This window comes from Pogona vitticeps, chromosome Z, assembly GCF_051106095.1.
Source record: "Pogona vitticeps strain Pit_001003342236 chromosome Z, PviZW2.1, whole genome shotgun sequence".
NCBI lineage: Eukaryota > Metazoa > Chordata > Lepidosauria > Squamata > Agamidae > Pogona > Pogona vitticeps.
In genome coordinates, this window is record NC_135799.1 from 15,001 (window position 1) to 35,831 (window position 20,831).

Below are 20,831 nucleotides of genomic sequence, written 5' to 3' on the forward strand. Positions count from 1 at the left end.
TTTCGGCGGGAAATAAGACAGGTTGAGTCTGTATAATATCAACATTAGAACTTTTATTCAACTCCACTTCCACCAGCACATCTTTGAACGGGTTCAACGGTTTCAAACCAGGCAACAAGCCATCTTCAACAATATTTAAACTCTGATCAAACTCCCATGGTGTTACAGGCGGCGGACCCTACATGTTCCCCGCGGCTCCTTCTGAGGAGGTGGAAGACTCCTCATTGCGCAAATGGTCCCACAACATTTGTGTCTATACCACCCTCTTTCGTTGGGACCTTCGTGTTCTTCAGCTGTCAACCATTCGCGCTCGCGTTGTAACTCCAATTCCCTGGGTGACACAATTACATTCCACTCCTTTATCAACTTACGCAGAGAAATCTCAGTCACACTAGGATTGGGTAGCAGGCCACCTTCCTTTAAATGGGGAAAATCTCTTAATAACCCCTGGGTGCGGACCTTCTCAAATGCTCTCCGCCTTTCCTCTCTCCTCTTTCTCTCATAGTCTTCCACTACTGAACTAAACCAGACTACCCCCTCCTCGTTCTTATAACCTCCTCCAACTGTCACTTCAGACTCCTCCCACTCTTCGTCTGCCAAGCACACTTCTACTTTCACCTCCCCCTCTTTCTCTTCCATCTCCTTTCCCTTTTCTTCTTCACTTTTGCCACTAACTCGTTGACTCCTTTTTCCATCCTCTTTCTCCATTTTTACTTCTGCGGACGGCACACTCTTATTTTCCGCACCTTCACACTCCCCCCCTTAACATTCCATCCAATAAAGTTTTGCGCCATTGCAAATGGATAATAAGATTCACAGTAAAACAGTACTGTGATATATGTCCTGTCAGTAACAATAATAATGGTGAGAAGACATCAGAAACACTGTTTCTTGAAAAAGTCACGTTTTCTGGAGAACTTTCCATGCCATAGGCCCCAATTTCATAGTAGATATCAGTAGCTGGTAACTAATTCAATCAAGAAACGTAACAATTTGTATTCCTCTAACAGCAGAACCTACTACATTTTAAAGGCAAAGAGGGGAAGAATGAAAATGAAATTAAATAGCTAAGACAAAGACAACAAATTGTTCCAGTCCATCAGAAAAGACAAAAGAAGGAATGACTTTATAAAACTTTTAATCTCATCTCACGGTTTTGAACTTTATTTATAAAAAAATTGTATAAAGAACTGAAGGCCCCAATTCCATCAGCACAATGACTGAATGTTAGCTCATTGAAAGAATACTTTTCTTGTGTCCTCAGGCTTATGCAACGAATCAACTGGGAGCCAGATCGAATACAAAACACACACACACACACACACAAAACCCAACACCTGGAAACGTCACATAATGTGAAACTGATTTTTCATGAGTCAGCTTATGTGCTGTTGTAAATGCCTTTTGTTGCTGAACCACAGGAAATACAGTAACATGTTGTTTTTGGTCCTCCAAATAGCTTCCCTTCTCCCTGGCATGTTTGTGGAAAAAAACTCTTCAACAGAAAAACTCAGAAGTCTCACAAGAAATAGAGGTCTACAAATTCCTTGTGAAGGAGGAGACACACGATGAGCCCTCTCTATATCAAACTTGTCATCACCTGGCAGTTCTAATCAAATTAATTGATTGAGCTTGATCACTCTTAACTGGAACACCGACGCTTCTCGCGTTCAATGGACATCTGTTGCCTTCCAGCTGATCCGTTTTAGCAGATCAGTTCAGCATTCGACTTTTGCTAGGGCTGCCATTGCTCTGCTGTGCGTTGAAGTGATATTTTCCGATTCAGAGTTTCTGGCTTCAGCTTCACCAACCCAACCTGCAACCTTTCCAAGGCTAAGTGCCTGAGTGGCCAGGCCCCCTCAGCAGGTCAGGAGGGAATGGGATCTGCCTGCTGTACACCCGGGCCCCGGAGCAGAGAAGACACTCATCATGTGCTCAGAAGCACAGCTGCAGCCTCAGCCAGATGAGAAATAGGAGAGAGCTGGGAGGAGGAGACAAACTCTGAGGAAGCCCAGGAAGATGCACGGGAATTCCTGACAACGGCAGGAGGAGGAGAGGATGAAGGCGCATGGCCGGAGGAAAGAGACTGGGCAGGAGTCATGGAGGTGTGTTGCCCTGCCCTGCAGAGGCTCTCAGGGTGAGACCTGGACGTGAGGGCTGAGAGGCAAGTCAGTGGTAAGCTCAGGGAGACCCCTGGGGCCGAGATGAGTAACAGAACCTCCTCCCACCTTGTCTTCCATCCTGTTTCTGATGCTGAGCCTGAAGCCTGCCTGGCTTAGGCTGTGGCTGCTGTGCAACCTCTCCTTACGTGGACCCAGCCCTGCCACCCAACTTTTCCCTCTTGCAGAGGCCAAGGGCTAGAGCGAGAAGCAGGGGAGTGGGGAGAGACCTCTCCCTCTCCGGGCTTAGGCACTTGGACTGGAGAGACAGACATCCTTGGGAGGGGTCCGAGCTTTCTCAGGCTGGAGTATCTCAATATAGTCATATCATATTACATCATCCTTACTCCTCCTGACAAAGATCCTCTTCCCTTCTAAATAAAGTAAAATAGATCTTCATATACCTTAGCTTTAATATTACCCATCTAGATTAAGAGTCTCAGGGCTTCTCCTGATGTCAGAGTCCAACTCTAACATCAGTAAACGGGAGAGATTTCTGAAGAAAAACAAGGAGACTGCAGTCGTTCAAAAACAAAGCATGCTTGGTCGTGCCTGCAGGAAAAGGAACTCCATGGCCATGCCCGGCACCTCCCTTTAATTCAGTACTTAGGTTACAGAGGAATCACATTATAACCAATGAGGCATCAAGTAAATTCTGCCTAGCACGTGAACTGACACGTGAACAGATTAACTGTGTTAATGAGCTAGGCATCTGGCTGATTAATTCTTCTGCCTACATGACCTCCTTGCTCAGCTGTAATGAAGTCAGCAGACTCCCACATCCTGAAAGGCATAAGGGGACATGACACCATAGTTCTAGAAAATATTTGCCCAAACCTCACAAATCTATGAAGAGTCTCTACAATGTTGTCTACTGAATGTCACCCATATATTCCATGTATTTAAACATCTGTATCATTCCTAGATGGCTGGAGAGGTCTGTGGTTTATGTATCTGGGAGCAGAACTGGAGGTTGATTCTCCACTCTGCCTTCTGAGAAGTAGATCCAGCCATTGTGGCCTTGAGGAGCTTGCAGTCTCAAGAACCTGTAAGAAGAAAGGAAAGAGAAAACACCTCAGAGTTACTTTCTACCTGGAGAACCTTGAAAAGAGTTGTAATAAGCCAGTATAGGTTTGACAGCACACAATTATTTTATATATTGGAATAAAAGAATTAGCCCTTTAATGTTTAAGCTTTTCACCAGTGTGAGTTCTATGATGTGAACTAAGGGTGTTGCCATCACTGAAGCACTTTCCACATTCCATGCATTTGTATGGTCTCTCTCCTATGTGAGTTCTTTGATGTGTATTAAGGTGAGCTCTCTGCCTGAAGTTCCTTCCACATTTCGTGCATTTATAAGGCTTCTCCCCTGTGTGAGTTCTTTTATGCAAATCCAGATTGTTCATCTGACAGAATGTCAATCCACATTCCATGTATTTATAAGGTTTTCCCCCCAGTGTGAGTTTTCTGATGTGAACTTAAGTTACTGCTAAATCGGAAGTTCAATCCACATTCCATGCATTTATATGGTTTCTCCCCAGTGTGAGTCCTATGATGGGTATTCAGCTGACTGCTGTGAGAGAAGTTCTTTCCACATTCCATGCATTTATAAGGTTTCTCCCCTGTGTGAGTTCTTTGATGGGAACTGAGGCTATGGCTGTCAGTGAAGCTCTTTCCACATTCCATGCATTTATATGGTTTCACCCCTGTGTGAGTTCTTTGATGAGAACTCAGGGCATCGCTCCGACTGAAGCTCTTTCCACATTCCACACATTTATATAGTTTCTCCCCTGTGTGAGTTTTTTTATGAGAACTAAGCCCCTGGCTGTGACTGAAGTTTTTTCCACATTCCATGCATTTATACGGTTTCTCCCCTCTGTGTGTTCGTTGATGTGAATTCAGGTGGTCCTTCCGACTGAAACTTAATCCGCATTCCATGCATTTATATGGTTTCTCCCCAGTGTGAGTTTTTTGATGTGAACTTAAGTTACTGCTAAACCGGATGTTCAATCCACATTCCATGCATTTATATGGTTTCTCCCCAGTGTGAGTTTTTTGATGTGAACTTAAGTTACTGCTCTGAGTGAAGTTCTTTCCACATTTCATGCATTTATATGGTTTCTCTCCAGTATGAGTTCTTTGATGTAAACTGAGGCTACGGCTGTGAATGAAGCTCTTTCCACATTCCATGCATTTATATGGTTTCTCCCCTGTGTGAATTCTTTGATGAGAACTGAGGCTACGACTGTCAGTGAAGCTCCGTTCACATTCCATGCATTTATATGGTTTCTCCCCAGCGTGAGTTCTTTGATGAGAACTAAGGGTACGGCGGTGACTGAAGTTCTTTCCACATTCCATGCATTTATATGGTTTCTCCCCAGTGTGAGTTCTTTGATGAGAACTAAGCCCCTGGCTGTGACTGAAGTCCTTTCCACATTCCATGCATTTATATGGTTTCTCTCCAGTGTGAGTTCTTTGATGGGAACTCAGGGAACTGTTCTGATTGAAGCTCTTTCCACATTCCATGCATTTATACGGTTTCTCTCCTGTGTGAATTCTCTGATGTCTAATAAGATGAGCTTTCTCACTGAAATTCTTTCCACATTCTAAGCATTTATATGGTTTCTCTCCTGTGTGAGTTCTTTGATGTGAACTAAAATGACTTTTAAAACGGAAGCATAATCCACATTCTAAGCATTTATAAGGTTTCTCCCCAGTGTTAGTTCTTCGATGTGAATGTAGATTTCTTCTATTGAAACTATTTTCACATTCCATGTTTCTGTACGATTTCTCCCCAGGGTGAGTTCATTAAACTGAACTAGTAGCACTGGTCAGAAGCGGTCTCCACATTTCAGCCATTTAACCCATTTCCCATCTAGCTCAGGTTTTTTTCCAAGCTTTTCTTCTCGGCTTCACACTTGACTCCTTTCAAGGCCAGAAGAAGTGGCTCTCAATAATTCTGGCCATCGTGTCTGTTACCTGATAGAGAAAAAAGAATATGTTGTAAGAATGTAGCACAGAGCGTAATCTAATTGGAGGTCAAACCATAGAGTTTCCTTTGTCTTTGACTCCTTTGAAAGGCATATGTCTCCTGAAGGGTTTATTAGCAACATTTGAAAAAGTAGCCATATTGTGAAAACAGAATGGATTCCACTTGCCTGAATTGATACTTCCAAAGGGACAGTGATGGGAAAATATAGTTGATTAATATTAACCATGTGATGGACAGGTCAGTAACCACTCCTATTTATCACAATATAACCCTGATTTAACAACCAATGGGTGAACAGAAGAGGTGGAACTAACGAAATATAAGAGAAATGGAAGACAGTTAAAGTTCAGTTAGGGATGAATTAGGGATGAGTTAGGGATGAGTTAGGGATATGAGTTGGAGAAAAGCAGTTTAGGCAGTTAGGACTGTGATGAGATGGGTTTTTAAGTTAAAATCTTTTAAAGGCATATGGGTTTTGTAATTATGAAGTGAGCCAGAGAGGTTCCATTTTGGTTTCTTTGTATATAATATCTGTGCTATGCTGACAAGTTGTTTTCTAGGCGAGCAGAGGAATGTTTTTCGGAAGGCCTGAGAAAAAGGACTCGGTGCGATTAGATGGGAATTGTTGTGACTCTTTGATAAACCACCGTAACCCAAATAACATCTGTTGTGTATGAGAAAGAATTCATGTGATGTAACAGGACTGTTTGCCTAGTAACGAACTCTGATTGGATGACATCGTGGGAAGGTGCATTAGGCCCTTGCCAGTTACTCTTGAAAAAGGAACTTTTTACCTATGGACTTTGTCTTTCCAAGACCGACCTTTCAGTGATTCGTGACCTACATTTCAGCCATATGGGACTTACCCTGATGTCTTGAGAGAGGGTTTGGTGGCCTACCTACATGGACTGGTTTCTATGCTTTGCTGGATTACTTTTAGGCTTATGGGATTTTTCCTAAGGACTGTGCATGGACTATTCTCTATGGACTGTTACCTATGGAATATTCTTTATGGACTTCTTTTCTTGGAATATTCCATATGGACTATGCTCTTGTAATTTAGTAAGGACTATGGTACATTTACTGGATTTTTCTTTTCTAAGGACTATGGGACATATAATGGATTTTTACTTTTGTTTAGGGATTTTTATTCTATAGGATCACTGAGGACTATAGCCTTTTCATAACCAACTTGGATTAACTTGTTTTTACTAATGATTTCCTGGACTGGAATTGTTTTTATTCATCTTAATGGCTTTTTGGGTTTTTGAATACTTTTCTATTTTTCATGTTTTCTTTGCCTCACTACATCTGTGTAACTAAACAGCACAATGCTAGATTATTTGTTTTGGTTTAATTTGGCTTTGGATATTTAGTAACATGCTTTTTCTTTAATAAAATAAAGATTATAAAACTCATTTGGTTTCCTGAACAGTACACTTGCCATAGGGTCATCTGAGAGTGCTGCCTCGGCCTAGCTTACTTAGAGTCCTGTCAGTGGTGCAAGTTAAGTCTAAGGACTACAAAGCCCACTTGACCTTTTCACAATAATATCTGAGAGTACCAGGGTGTTCTTATGTGGGCAGACTTGTGAGAAGGAGTATTGTAGCATAGCTGGTTGAATTGGACTCTTCAGCCCATTTTAGCATGTGCAAACTCCTGATTGCTCTCTGTCCAAGCGTACACGTGTGTTTTCGAACCCGTGTTCGTCGCATGGTGGCAGCTGCGCGATGAACCACGTGCTGGGTTTTGTAGTACCTCAGGATGACCAATTTTTGTTCTATCTGGCAGCTTGAGTGACTCTGATCCACAAGCTAAGTTTTGATTGCAGTGGGACACTGAGGCTTCAAGGAGCTAGGTGCTTCCCTGGGTGTAAACAGTAATTTCCTAGGAAACGCTGTTTGCCAGCAGTTAGATCTAAAGGCTGTGGTGAGAGGTGTTAAATCTTCAGGCTGTGGTAATGTGTGTTAGCATCTGGGGTGCTCTTTTAAGAAAGAGATTCCCAGTGGGACAAGCAAACTGTTAGGAAACAATTTGATTTAAGCAGTAGGCATGTGCAGGTTGTTACAACGTTGTAGTGAAGAAATTCCAAGATGCATGTCCTTTATTTTTGGAGTGCTTGCACCCAAGTTGAGCAGGTCATTTCACAATCTTAGGATTGCATAAATGACTCTGACTGCCTTGTTCTGAAACTTGCATCCAGGTTTTTTCTTTTTTTGTTTTGGCCTAAGCGTACTCCTATAATCTTAGGATTTGCCGGAGCACCTGGCTGTGTTCCAGACTAGCTCTGGGTCTCCCCACTACGATCTTAGGATCTGGCAGGAGTACCTAGTTGCATCTGGCTTGGCCTAGAGTCATGCCCTATGATCTTAGAGGTATCTATCTGCACCCAGTTCAGTCATTGATCATCTCTGTAATTCTAGGGTTCACAGAGTGATCACGGTTTTTCTTTTCTCTTCCTTTTGGATTTTTCAGTATTTTGGTTTTGGCAGCTGTCTGGCCTCTCACAGACCTTAGGGTCACCGAAGGGACAGCAGTTGGTCAGAAGTGCAGAAGAGATTTTTAATTTTATTTTGGTTTGGCAGCTGTTTGTTCTCTCGCCTATCTTAGGATAACAGAAGGGACAGCAGTTGGTCAGAAGTGCAGAGGAGATTTTTAAATTTTCATTTCTATTATTAGAAGTTTTGTTTGCTAACCTAGCCAAGGCTAGAGGGCCAGCAGATATGGAGGAACATCAGTCTAAAACCGTGGATTTACTCTTAGAAATGGCTTCAGGATTTTTCGAGGAAGCCAAGCAGAAAATTAGGGAAAGAGATTTCCTGATACGTGAGCTTTATCAGGAAAACATCCTTTTAAAACGTTTTCTTAGCACAGAACCTGGCTTGATGCAAAGGTTTCTCCAAGTTCAGCAGGGTTCCTTTGGGGATTACTGCAACGAGACGCTCGAAAAAATTGGGAGCAACCCGGAGATGCAAGATGTTTGTGTGGAAAGAGTTAACGAGGCCCAGTGGAATGCTAAGGAGCATTCCAGAGAAGACAGCGATTCGTCGTCCGTCCAAACAGAGGATTTACAGGCCCTGGAGACGCGCGCAGAGGGAGGAATGCAGGAAAAAGTTTCCCGAGAAGCTGTGTCCTTGAGGAAATTAACATCGGGCGACCCAAGGGAGAATTGCAGTGCATTGGAAATCAGCTCAGCACCAACCTCAGCTCTTACTCAGAGCACAGGACAGGTGAGAAGTTCTGAAATAATTCGGGAGGAGACTATGGGTTTGCTAGAAGAAGGAGAGCAAGGGATTTTCCAAAGTAATAAAGCAATTGCTGGGACTGAGAGCTTAGAAGCAACAGCAGTTCATGAGGGAGTGGAATACCGGGATGGTGGAATAGAGACTCAGCTTAATTCTTTGCCAGGACTTGTGTCAGCAGATCTCGATGCATGTCAGTTCTCAAACAACCCCCCTTCTCTTAGCCCAGAGGGAACAACGAAAGCAGACCCTGTTAGGTTGGCAGAGACCCCATGTAATTCATGGCAGTTCGGAAGTAAAGAAAAATACCAAGGGGGTGGCCTACTCAAGGTACCGGAGAAGTCAGCTGAGGAAGCTGGAGGAGTGAAGGTTTTCTCAGAGTCTTTGCCCAGTGCCATAGGAGTTATTTGTACAGAGACCTTGCAGCATGGACTTTCACATTGTGAGACTGTTTATAACACAACCAATGATGGGGGAAGCGCTAACTATTTGGGATTACAAAGTATTGATGTTTCTACAGAGACGGAAATCATATCTGAAAAATTTGGCCCAGTACCACAGTTAATCTTCTCAGAAAGATCTTCAGAAAGAAAAGCAGAGGTTTGGGACAATACTTATTTTCAACAGCCTATTTTCCAAGGAAGTGGTGAGAATGCTGATACTGTTTCTGAGGCTATGCAGAGTACTCCCGAGGGAACTTTGTTGCAACAGCGGCCTCTTGTGACCAAACCTGATAGCACAGCTAATTCAGCAATACATGTGTCCAGAGGTGTGACATTTCTGGACCAAGGCATGGAAGGCATTGATCAATTCAACCCAGGACAGATATTGGAGCCTGTGTTAGCTAAACCCCAAAACGTCTTCTCGAATTCACCGGGAGAAACTGATGTGGTGAAACTTTTTATTACAGTCAATGAAGGATTTACTGCTGATTTTGATGTTGAACATCTACCAGTAAAAGAGGCTTTAATTCCCCATTGCTTAACTCGAGTGTTTAGTGCAGATGCAAGGGGAGAGAATGGCTAGAATTGTTAAAGCTCTGATGTTTAATTTTCTTGGTATTCTGTATGACAATGTTCCTGAGCATACATAGAGTGTTTTCTCCATTATTACTACATATCAGTATATTAGATTGTCAAGTTATTATGATGTTAACCCTTGTTTCACTATTTTACTGTTTTATGACTAGAGTATTATCTGAGCATATGCAGAGTGATGTATTTGATTAGGTATACTAACTTGTTTATTCTTCTGTTTTTCAGACTAGTAGAAGTGTCTAAGGCAAATTTCTCTCATGTATGGTAAATACTGTAATTATGATAGTTCTCATGTATCAATTGTTTTGCTATTTTAGAATCATATTTGAAATGCATTACTTTATGCTTATGTTAATATCTTTCTCTATTTTGTTAATGCTTCATTATGACATCTCATCTTATTCAGTTATCAAAATTAAAACTTAAATTGTTTAGGAATTTTGTTAATCTTCAGGGGGCTTGTGATGAGATGGGTTTTTAAGTTAAAATCTTTTAAAGGCATATGGGTTTTGTAATTATGAAGTGAGCCAGAGAGGTTCCATTTTGGTTTCTTTGTATATAATATCTGTGCTATGCTGACAAGTTGTTTTCTAGGCGAGCAGAGGAATGTTTTTCGGAAGGCCTGAGAAAAAGGACTCGGTGCGATTAGATGGGAATTGTTGTGACTCTTTGATAAACCACCGTAACCCAAATAACATCTGTTGTGTATGAGAAAGAATTCATGTGATGTAACAGGACTGTTTGCCTAGTAACGAACTCTGATTGGATGACATCGTGGGAAGGTGCATTAGGCCCTTGCCAGTTACTCTTGAAAAAGGAACTTTTTACCTATGGACTTTGTCTTTCCAAGACCGACCTTTCAGTGATTCGTGACCTACATTTCAGCCATATGGGACTTACCCTGATGTCTTGAGAGAGGGTTTGGTGGCCTACCTACATGGACTGGTTTCTATGCTTTGCTGGATTACTTTTAGGCTTATGGGATTTTTCCTAAGGACTGTGCATGGACTATTCTCTATGGACTGTTACCTATGGAATATTCTTTATGGACTTCTTTTCTTGGAATATTCCATATGGACTATGCTCTTGTAATTTAGTAAGGACTATGGTACATTTACTGGATTTTTCTTTTCTAAGGACTATGGGACATATAATGGATTTTTACTTTTGTTTAGGGATTTTTATTCTATAGGATCACTGAGGACTATAGCCTTTTCATAACCAACTTGGATTAACTTGTTTTTACTAGTGATTTCCTGGACTGGAAGTGTTTTTATTCATCTTAATGGTTTTTTGGGTTTTTGAATACTTTTATATTTTTCATGTTTTCTTTGCCTCACTACATCTGTGTAACTAAACAGCACAATGCTAGATTATTTGTTTTGGTTTAATTTGGCTTTGAATATCTAGTAACATGCTTTTTCTTTAATAAAATAAAGATTATAAAACTCATTTGGTTTCCTGAACAGTACACTTGCCATAGGGTCATCTGAGAGTGCTGCCTCGGCCTAGCTTACTTAGAGTCCTGTCAGTGGTGCAAGTTAAGTCTAAGGACTACAAAGCCCACTTGACCTTTTCACAATAATATCTGAGAGTACCAGGGGGTTCTTATGTGGGCAGACTTGTGAGAAGGAGTGTTGTAGCATAGCTGGCTGAATTGGACTCTTCAGCTCATTTTAGCATGTGCAAGCTCCTGATTGCTCTCTGTCCAAGCGTACACGTGTGTTTTCGTGTTAGAGAAGAATAGAGAGATAGAAAACAAGATAAGAAATGAATAAATACCTTGATTAACATGAATATATATAAGCAAATATAAATGTCATAAAAGCAGTTTATTAAATTAATAAGACCATCCATGATTCACTTTACATGCTTTACTGACAAACACTTAAATAAACATTGTTATATTGGAGAACTGTGATTTAAGAGTCATATTTGATAGAGGAATAAATCCTCCGGTGGCAGAGGAAGAGTTGAGAAATAAATGTCATACCTGAAAGTGACCCTGGGTTGTGTGGAAGAACAAACAGGAGAACTGAGGGTGTGTGACAAACCAATATTCGACATAATAGTAACCATGGGCCATCAAGTCAATTCTGACTGATGGCAACCCTTTTTTCGGGGGTTTCTAGGTAGAGAATACTCAAACGTCATTTCCCATTCCCTGCTTCTGGAATGGTGCAGTTTCTCGGTGGCCACACAGGCTGACCTTCACTGTGGGAAGCAGAGTGGCGAACTGAACACCTATATCAGGCTCTGCAATCAGATACCTAAACCACTGAGCTATCAGTGGTGATCTGATTCATGTTTTGAAACTTGCCGCTTGACTCGGTGGGTTTCTGTTCTCTCAGCTTCAGTCAGCCTGGTGTATGTTTCTATGTGTGTAAATAAAGGCACAGCTTGAGAATAGTCTGATCCTTGAGACCAAGATACTTTTCCGCTAACCATTTGGACATATTGTTGACCTCTGCACAAGCAGATTACAATCTACTCAGAGAGGGCTATAAGCATGATGGGGTGATACAGAATCAGCACACTTTGCTTTGCCTTGGTTTGGCTTGGCTTGGCTGGGCTTGCCTGGGCTGGAGGGCCTCTAACCCTGAAGTGCAAAAGACCTGTAGGCTTTCAGTAAAAAGGAAGGAGATGAAGTTTTTACCTGGTTTGGAGCATTTGGTTGATGAATGGAAAGCACACATTTATTCACCATTACACAAACTGGGCTACCTATTGAAAAATTCCTTCATTTTCCCAAATGCACACCTACCACTTTCCAACTGCCCATTCCCCCTGTCTGAACTACACATTTTTCTGACCCACTGCATGCTCAGAATCATTAGAACAATGATATCTGAGACCCAAGGGGTGGGGTGAACCAAACTGACCCGATCCTCCAATTTGCTCACCTGAATGGAAAAAATGCCACCAGTCCTCTGAGCCTGGGCCATTTCCCAAACTGCATGACATGTGACAGGTTTGATATAAACCTGAAAGGAATTGTTAATCCAGTTTTGCATGAAGCAGTTGTAAAGAGCATAAATATTGTAAGTATTCATCAGGATCAATGTTAAAAAGAATGTAAAGTAACAATTTATACAGCTGGGGTGATACAAGATACTTGTGTCAGCTGTAGAAGAAAACACAGGATTGGCTGAGCCAAGAATAAAGCCAGCAGTCTCAGCACACACACTGTGGTGGTGGTGGTATGGTAGGTAAGGTGCTGTGGTGACGTGATGTTGTGGAGAGAACTTGGTGGAGAAGGAGAAATTCACTGAATCTGATTTATGCCTAAACTCTGTTGTTATTGGCAACAAAGCAAAACAGCCAAGAAATAAAGCAAGGGGAGGTGGAGCCTGACTGCAGTGAAGCCAGCAGCTCCTGGCAAACAGCTCCTGGGAAAAATTGGAATCGCCCAGCCTGTTGTCCCTCTAGAAAGGGGGAGACGGAAGGGGAGGCCAGGAGAGGTCACCCCCAAGCAGATGGTGAGCACAAAAGTTAGAAGATTTGGCAGCAACCAGGACTTTCTTCCCTCTGAAAATTCACCCACGCACAGACCGGAGACGGGAGGCCATTTTATGGCAGAAAGCTGCATGAAACTCCACCCCCAAATTCCGAGGAAGGAGAACAAAAATACGGCCGAAAATACACAATAACAAAGTAAGTTTTTGATTTATGAATAACCTCATTAATATGTTAAAGAAACTAAAGTGAAAATACCTGACCGAAAGGAGAGAGGAAGCGGCGAGCCGGCATGCCAGCTTGTTCTTTTTTTTTTCAAAGCGAACTGTCTGATAAACACCAAGTGTACAATTAGCAAGCTGGCTCAAGGTCATTCAGAGACACTGTGAGATGGAAAAATTTTGTGTTTCTGGAAAAAAATCCCAGAGGAAATACTACTCAACAGGGACTGAAATCTCGTCAATGCTGTTGACTTTTCTGGACTTTTCTCACTAGTTTGAGTGGGACTTTGAAAATAAAATCTTGTCTTTGAAGCAGGAGGTATAAGCTTTTGGGAATAAAAAACAGGCGATGAATCATCAGTGTGGCGACACAGATTGAAGAGTGGCAGAAGCCAGTCGAATGGGACTTTGATAATAGAAGTGTTTTTGGTTTTGGAAGGAAGAATAAATCCCTGGGAGCAACGGACAGTAAATTATCAGCACATCAGCAAGAGGAATTTAACAGAATAGACGGAGGACCCAAGAAAATCAGCTCTGGAGTTATTAAAGGACTATGACGGTTTTTCTCTTTAGGATAGACTGGTTCCGCGTTTGATGCTTACTTTGGACTCTCTTTTGCCTGGACTGTGTGGATTCTAATATTGCTATAATACCTGGGCAAGGAGGGGGAGGACATACCTAGTGGGAATGTTGCCAGACAAAGAATGGCTGGTTATCATGCAAATGACAATAATAACAGGATTTCAGCAGGCAAATGAGCACCTCAACCAGGTAGAAGACCTGATGAAAGGGAAACCATCAGAGGTTAAACAACTGAATGAAATTGTAACTCCAGAACAGTTTTTATTGAGAGCGATGCCAGGTAACATAAATGAGATTAAGAGTTACCATGTGAGCTACCCAGCTATAATAGACAGAAAAGGTTATATTAAAAATCAGACTACTGTCCTGGATTTAATTTTATATCCCCAAAACTGGAAGAAAATAGAGGCACAGAAATGAGAGAAGGGTACTGAGAAAATATGGGAAGTGCCAGAAATGGATATCTTTCCAGACAGGCTGAATGTACGTCCAAGGCAGTAGGAAAATGAAAGAAGGGATATATTTTATAATTGGTCTCGATTTCTTGATAGAGTTGGAATAACTCGCAGGGAGCAGGGACCTATTATCATGGTCCGCCCTCGAAGGCTACTGGATCCGATTGGATTCCAAGATGCCATGAGAGGAGTTACGGCTGACCTGGCTGGCGCTCCTGTCGAGGCACTGGTTGACGGCTGGTTCACCGCCGCGGCTAGTGCCGTAGACACGATCGTGCCTAAACGCCCTCTCCGCCGCAGAGATCGCCCGGCGCCCTGGTTTAACCAGGATCTCTGGGCGTCGAAGCGGGTCAGGAGAAGGCTAGAGCGCAAATGGAGAAAGGACCCGACGGGTTTCAATTGTATAGCTGTTAAGGTCGCTACTAACCTTTACCAGGCTAAGGTAAAGGCTGCCAGTCGAACTTACCTCGCTAACCGGATAAGCGAAGCGTCTAACCAGCAGGCGGAATTATTCCGTATAGTACGCGACCTATCCGGAATTGGCCCGGGTGATAGGCCTCCCCCTAGTTTTACACCGGACCAATTTGCAGCATTTTTAAAATCTAAAGTGGAGGCCATCCGCCGGGACCTCGCTCCTTTTTTGAATACAGTGAGTCGAGTTGAGATGTCCAGCGCTCCGTCTTGTCCGGTGATTTTTGATACCTTTCAGCCTGTTTCGTCCGATACTGTCGCCAGGACGCTTGACCGCTGTCGTGCCACCACCTCCTCCTTGGACCCTTGCCCGGCCTGGCTAATCAAAGCAGCCAGGCCTTCAACAACGGAATGGGCTACTGTAATAATTAATCGGTCTTTCCTTGAGGGCAGATTTCCCTCTGCCCTCAAGGAAACACTCATTAGGCCCATTAGAAAGAAACCTAATTTGGCGGCGGACGAAATTGGCAATTATAGGCCCGTCGCCAATGTTTCTTTCTTAAGCAAGGTAGTCGAGAGGGTGGTGGCCGATCAGCTTCAGGCGTTCCTGGATGAAACAGATGCCCTGGATCCATTCCAGTCGGGCTTCAGGCCGCGCCACGGAACAGAAACGGCATTGGTCGCCCTGTGTGATGACCTATTGAGGGAGGCCGACAGGGGCAAAATGTCTCTGCTGGTCCTCCTCGATATCTCAGCGGCCTTTGATACCATTGACCACCGTATCCTCCTGGGGAGGCTCACCGAGTTGGGAATAGGTGGCCAGGCTTTCGCCTGGCTCCGTTCCTTCTTGGAGGACCGCCCCCAGAGAGTACAGCTTGGGGAGAATGTCTCGGCCCCGTGGAGCCTCAATTGTGGGGTCCCACAGGGGTCGATCATCTCCCCAATGCTGTTTAACATCTATATGAGGCCGCTGGGGCGGGTCATCAGGGGGTGTGGAGCGATGTGCCATCAATATGCGGATGACACGCAGCTCTACATCTCCTTTTTTCCAACTGCAGGAGATGCCGTTCTGTCCCTTCAGCGTTGCCTGGGGACCATATTGGAATGGATGCAGGAGAACGGGCTGAGGCTGAACCCGGACAAGACGGAGGTACTAAGGGTGGGCGCTCCCACAGTTGGGGACTTGGGAAACTCCCTCATTTTTGGGGGTGTGACGCTGCCCGCCAGGGATGGGGTCCGCAGCTTGGGGATCCATTTGGACCCGGCGCTCACTATGGCATCTCAGGTGGCGTCTGTGGTCCGTACCGCTTTTTTCCATCTTAGGCGGATAGCCCAGCTGCGACCCTACCTTGATGTGGGGGCGCTTACTACCTTGGTGCATGCGCTCGTAATCTCAAGATTAGACCACTGTAATGCGCTCTACGTGGGGCTACCTTTGAGATTGCTGCGGAAACTACAGGTGGTGCAGAATGCTGCGACCAGATTACTTAGTGGAGTGAGAAGATTCCAACATATCTCGCCCACTCTGGCCGCACTGCATTGGCTGCCCATCCGATTCCGCATCGACTTCAAAGTGTTGATGCTTACCTATAAAGCCCTAAACGGTTTAGGACCTCGATACTTGGTGGAACGCCTTTTCCCACCGAGATCTACCCGTGTCACTCGTGCGAGCCAGGAGGTGAGGCTGAGGGGCCTAACGCCGAGAGAGGCCCGGAAGGAGAAGACCAGAAATAGGGCCTTCTCGGCGGTGGCTCCTCATCTCTGGAACAACTTACCTCCTGAGATTCGCGCGGCTCCCTCGCTGGACATTTTTAAGAAACAACTAAAAACATTGATGTATAGGCAGGCTTTCCCAACAGAAAACTCCTGACGATTTTTCCTTTCTTATATCTTTCTTTGATTTCTATCTTAGTCTAGGTGCAATGTTTTAAAATTATATTGTTTCTTTTATTGTAAGCCGCCTAGAGTGGGCTAATATGTCCAGATAGGCGGGACAGAAATTAAATAAATAAATAAATAAATAAATAAATAAATAAATAAATAAATAACTTAGACTTAAATTAAAATATGAATATAAGCTGATATTTAGAGGATAATAAAACAGTATACAGATATGTAAAAAAAGGACACAGTTGTTTTTTGTATTGAAAAATAAATAGATCAGAGGCATGTATACTTAATATGAATAGAGTGGATGGTTGTATATTCTGTGTTCTATCCTCAAAACCTTTTTCCCATCCCTTACACTCCCTTTTACCTTTTGTATTCCCTACCCTGTTTCTAGTATTTTAAAAACAAAAAAAATATTTAAAAAAGAAAGCAAGAAGAGACAGAGAAGGAAGGAGGAGGAGGAGGGGTTACTGTATTGTTTAATGTCTTGATTTAGGCCGGGGGGGGGGAATACAAGATTGATACAGTGACAATTTATAAACTGCAAAGTGTATGCTTTACAGTACATGGATTTCTGAAGGAAAGATGCAGGGGTGCAGATGACATGGACTGTTCAGGCATCAAGAATTGTGAAGTAGGCTGTTTGGAACGATGGGCGGTTCTTCCATCCCCCTGTGAGCATGCCAGGAAGCCGTGGCCAGTTAAGATCTTGCTGAAAAGAGGGGGGAAATATTACTAAATATACCAGTGGGGGTTTATGGGTTAGTTTTTTTTTTAGGAAAATAGTTAACGTTTGAGGATTTGTTACTATTCAGTGTTGCTTTGCTGGGGTATGTCGTCAGAGTATGGGGCCAAATGGCAAGACGATGCTAACATGGAATGGTTAAGAATTTAAAAGTATTCACTTTGAATGTCAAAAGCTTGGAGAAAGTTTTAAAAAGAAAAAGATAAAGTCTTGATAAATAAAGATAAATGGCAATGGATGAAGAGGACAATAAGTTAAACCCTCCCAAGGATGAAAGAAAGTATATTACAATATGAAATAAATATGATACAGTATGAAATAAACTGAGAAATAGAACTGACATGCAAGATGTTTGGAGAGAATTGAAAGAAGATGTAAACAAGTTTACTTTTTATTCATCAGCATATAAATGTTATTTTAGGATAGATTACATATATTTGCATATAGTTATTGTGATTTAGAGTTTGTAAGACACATAGGGTTAATAAATATAGCAGATCAAACATTGGTGAATATGGATTTTAAAGGTACATGTGATTATAAAGAAGCTAGGAGGTGGAGGCTACATACAGGAATTTTATGTCAAAATATTTATTTAATACCCCACCTATCTGTTCAAAATGAGCACTCTAGGTGGCTTCCAAATATATAAAACACAAGAAAATGTACATATAACAAAAAACCAATATACTATAAACAATGATAATAACAATAAGTGGCCAACAATAAGCAGTAGAAATATTTTCAAGATAGCAATATATCAAAAGAAAAATGGATTAAAGAAGAAAAGATTAAGTGTTATCTGGTGGGAAAGCCTGCTTAAACATCCAAGTTTTAAGATGGGTCTTAAAAATACACAGCAACGGGGCCTCACGAATCTCTGGAGGAAGGTTGTTCCAGAGGCAAGGAGCCACCGCCGAGAAGGCCCGGTTTCGTGTCTTCTCCTTCCGGGCCTCCCTCGGCGTTAGGCTCCTCAGCCTCACCTCCTCACTCGATCGAGTGATACGGGTAGTTCTTGGTGGGAAAAGGCGTTCCGCCAAGTATCAAGGCCCTAAACCGTTTAGGGCTTTGTACGTAAGCATCAACACTTTGAAGTCGATGCGGAACCGAATGGGCAGCCAATGCAGTGCGGCCACAGTGGGTGAGATGTGTTGGTATTTTTTCACTCCCCTATGTAGTCTGGCAGTGGCATTCTGCACCACCTGGAGTTTCCGCAACAGCCTCAAGGGCAGCCCCACGTAGAGTGCATTACAGTGGTCTAATCTTGAGATTACGAGCGCATGCACCAAGGTAGTGAGAGCTCCAACATCAAGATAGGACCGTAGCTGGGCTATCCGCCGAAGGTGAAAAAAGGCGGTACGGACCACCGACGCCACCTGAGTTTCCATTGTGAGTGCCGGGTCCAGATGGATCCCCAAGCCGCGGACCCCATCCTTGGTGGCAAGAGTCACCCCCCCAAAAGAGAGGGAGTTTCCCAGACCCCCAGCTGTGGGGGTGCCCACCCTCAGTACCTCCTGTAGCATTCAGCCCTGCCCTCACCTGTCCGTCACAGCTGGGCAGTGAAACATCAGCCAATTAGGAGATGGAGGGTGGTGCAGAAGAGGGAGGAGCGGTGATAAAAAGGCATGTATGATGTATGAGGAGAGGCAGATTTTGAGAGAGCAAGTGTTTTAAGTGTCTGTGAGCCTGTGAGCTAATTAGTCAGTGAAGGAAGAGTCTGTGTGTGTTAGTTAGTGAGAGATCTTGATTATCACCTTGTGATTTACTCATTTTGTTTTGTTAAATCAATAAACACAGTTTTGTTTTGAAGATACACTTGTCTTCTTAAATATTGAAGGTTATTGGTGGCAGCAATTGAAGAGGAAGGGTGAGCATGTCAGGAGGCCTGAGTCAGTAGAGGCTCCAGCGTGCTCGCCACACCTCCGTCTTGTCTGGGTTCAGCCTCAGCCTGTTCTCCTGCATCCACTGCAGTACAGTCCCCAGGCAGCGCTGAAGGAACAGAACGGCATCTCCTGCGATTGGGGAAAAGGAGATGTAGAGCTGAGTGTCATCAGCGTACTGATGACACGATGCTCCACCCCACCTGATGACCCCGCCCAGCGGCCTCATATAGATGTTAAACAGCATATATGTTAAATAGTAGTAGTAGTAGTAGTAGTAGTAGTAGTAGTAGTAGTAGTAGTAGTAGTAGTAGTAGTAATATTTTAAATTTGTATGGAATCATTTCAGCATCTTGTATAGATCAAGTCACTGAGAAATACAGTAAAATTAAAGTCTTCAACATACTCACATAGGAAAGCCTCTCTCATTCCTTCCAGAGGGGCAACATCTACGCTTCCACCAAGGACACTGTTTGTGTCCACATATCAAAAGTTTCTTGACATTTTACAACATAAACATATATTGGAGAAAACTGAGAAAGAATTGATGGAAATATCGTGGATAATTCGTAAGAGAGGGTAGTAAGGAAAGCTTAATTTGACGCACTATGAAACATGTAACAAAGGGTTATGGAACCAATAAAGAAAGATTTGAAAGACTGGCAGAACATAATTAAGAGATTTTGAAATGGTGATGAAAAAGCAAGGATAAATAAAAAGTACTGGTATTAATATCAGAAGCTAGGAGAAACCAACAAGAATTTGACCCAACTCCAGGAGGCCGTGGAAGACAGGAGGGCCTGGCGTGCTCTGGTCCATGGGGTCACAAAGAGTCGGACACAACTAAACAACAACAGGAGGATTAGGTTTACCAAGGAGAAGGGAACTAGCACCTCATGGGATTTGGAGACTCTCCCTCTCTTAATGTAGCCTAAATAGCATTGGCGTTTTTTGCAGCCACATCACACTGTTGGCTTGTGACCTAAGGGTGGTCAGGCTGACAGCGGGTTAGTGAGCAAAAAAGTCATTATATGTTCTGTACATGCTGTTATGCCAAAGTTAAGCTATTTAATTTAAATGTTTAAATACAAAGTACTTTTATATTTATGTTTGCCTGTCATAAGTTTTTGCATCTGGAGAGAAACACAAAACATGGAGTTTCTGTCAGGTTTCCCTCATTCTCTCCTTTTAAAAATTGTTTTAATAGCTTGGGTTAGGGTATGGGATACAGAAGGTAAGAGGGGGTGTAAGGGAAAAAAGGGGCTGGGATGGGAGGGGAGGAGAAACAAAAAAATACTAGCATCCAGTCTATTCATATTGCGATATCAAAATTCAAACTCCTCTTTTCTACTATTTTCTGCCTTCCAGATTTTAGTTGATCTATGTTATTCAAGCACTATCTGGTGACTCTAACCACTTGTAGAAAAAGTCCCATCTTTCAGTTGCCTTTTGTGTAGGTCTTTCCTCATTCCCTCCTGAGAGGGAACATCTACGCTTCTACCAAGGATTTTGTTTTCTTGACATTTTACAACATAAACATATATTAGAGAAAATGGAGAAAGAATTGACAGAAATATGGAGGATAATTCGTAAGAGGGCAGTAATTTGATGTACTATGAAATGTGTAACAAAGGGTTACTACTTAAAATTATTTTTTCCTTTAGGATGGAACCAATAAAGAAAGATTTGAAATACTGGCAAAACGTATCATTTTAAAATGATGATGAAGAAAAAGCAAGGATTAATACGATGATACGGATG

The 20,831-nt window shown here is 42.8% G+C and overlaps 1 protein-coding gene across 1 annotated transcript in view; it reads right to left on the minus strand.

Annotated features, from left to right (window-relative positions):
• Nucleotides 1-33: 33 nt before the first annotated feature.
• LOC110071148 (uncharacterized) overlaps nucleotides 34-20,831 on the minus strand; it is a 37,177-nt gene continuing 16,379 nt past the window's right edge. The window contains 3 exon segments of the mRNA XM_078382534.1: nucleotides 34-3,205; nucleotides 3,361-3,613; nucleotides 3,615-5,138. Of these exon segments, the coding sequence (XP_078238660.1) occupies nucleotides 3,198-3,205; nucleotides 3,361-3,613; nucleotides 3,615-4,934 (1,581 nt within the window). The 5' untranslated portion in view covers nucleotides 4,935-5,138 and the 3' untranslated portion in view covers nucleotides 34-3,197.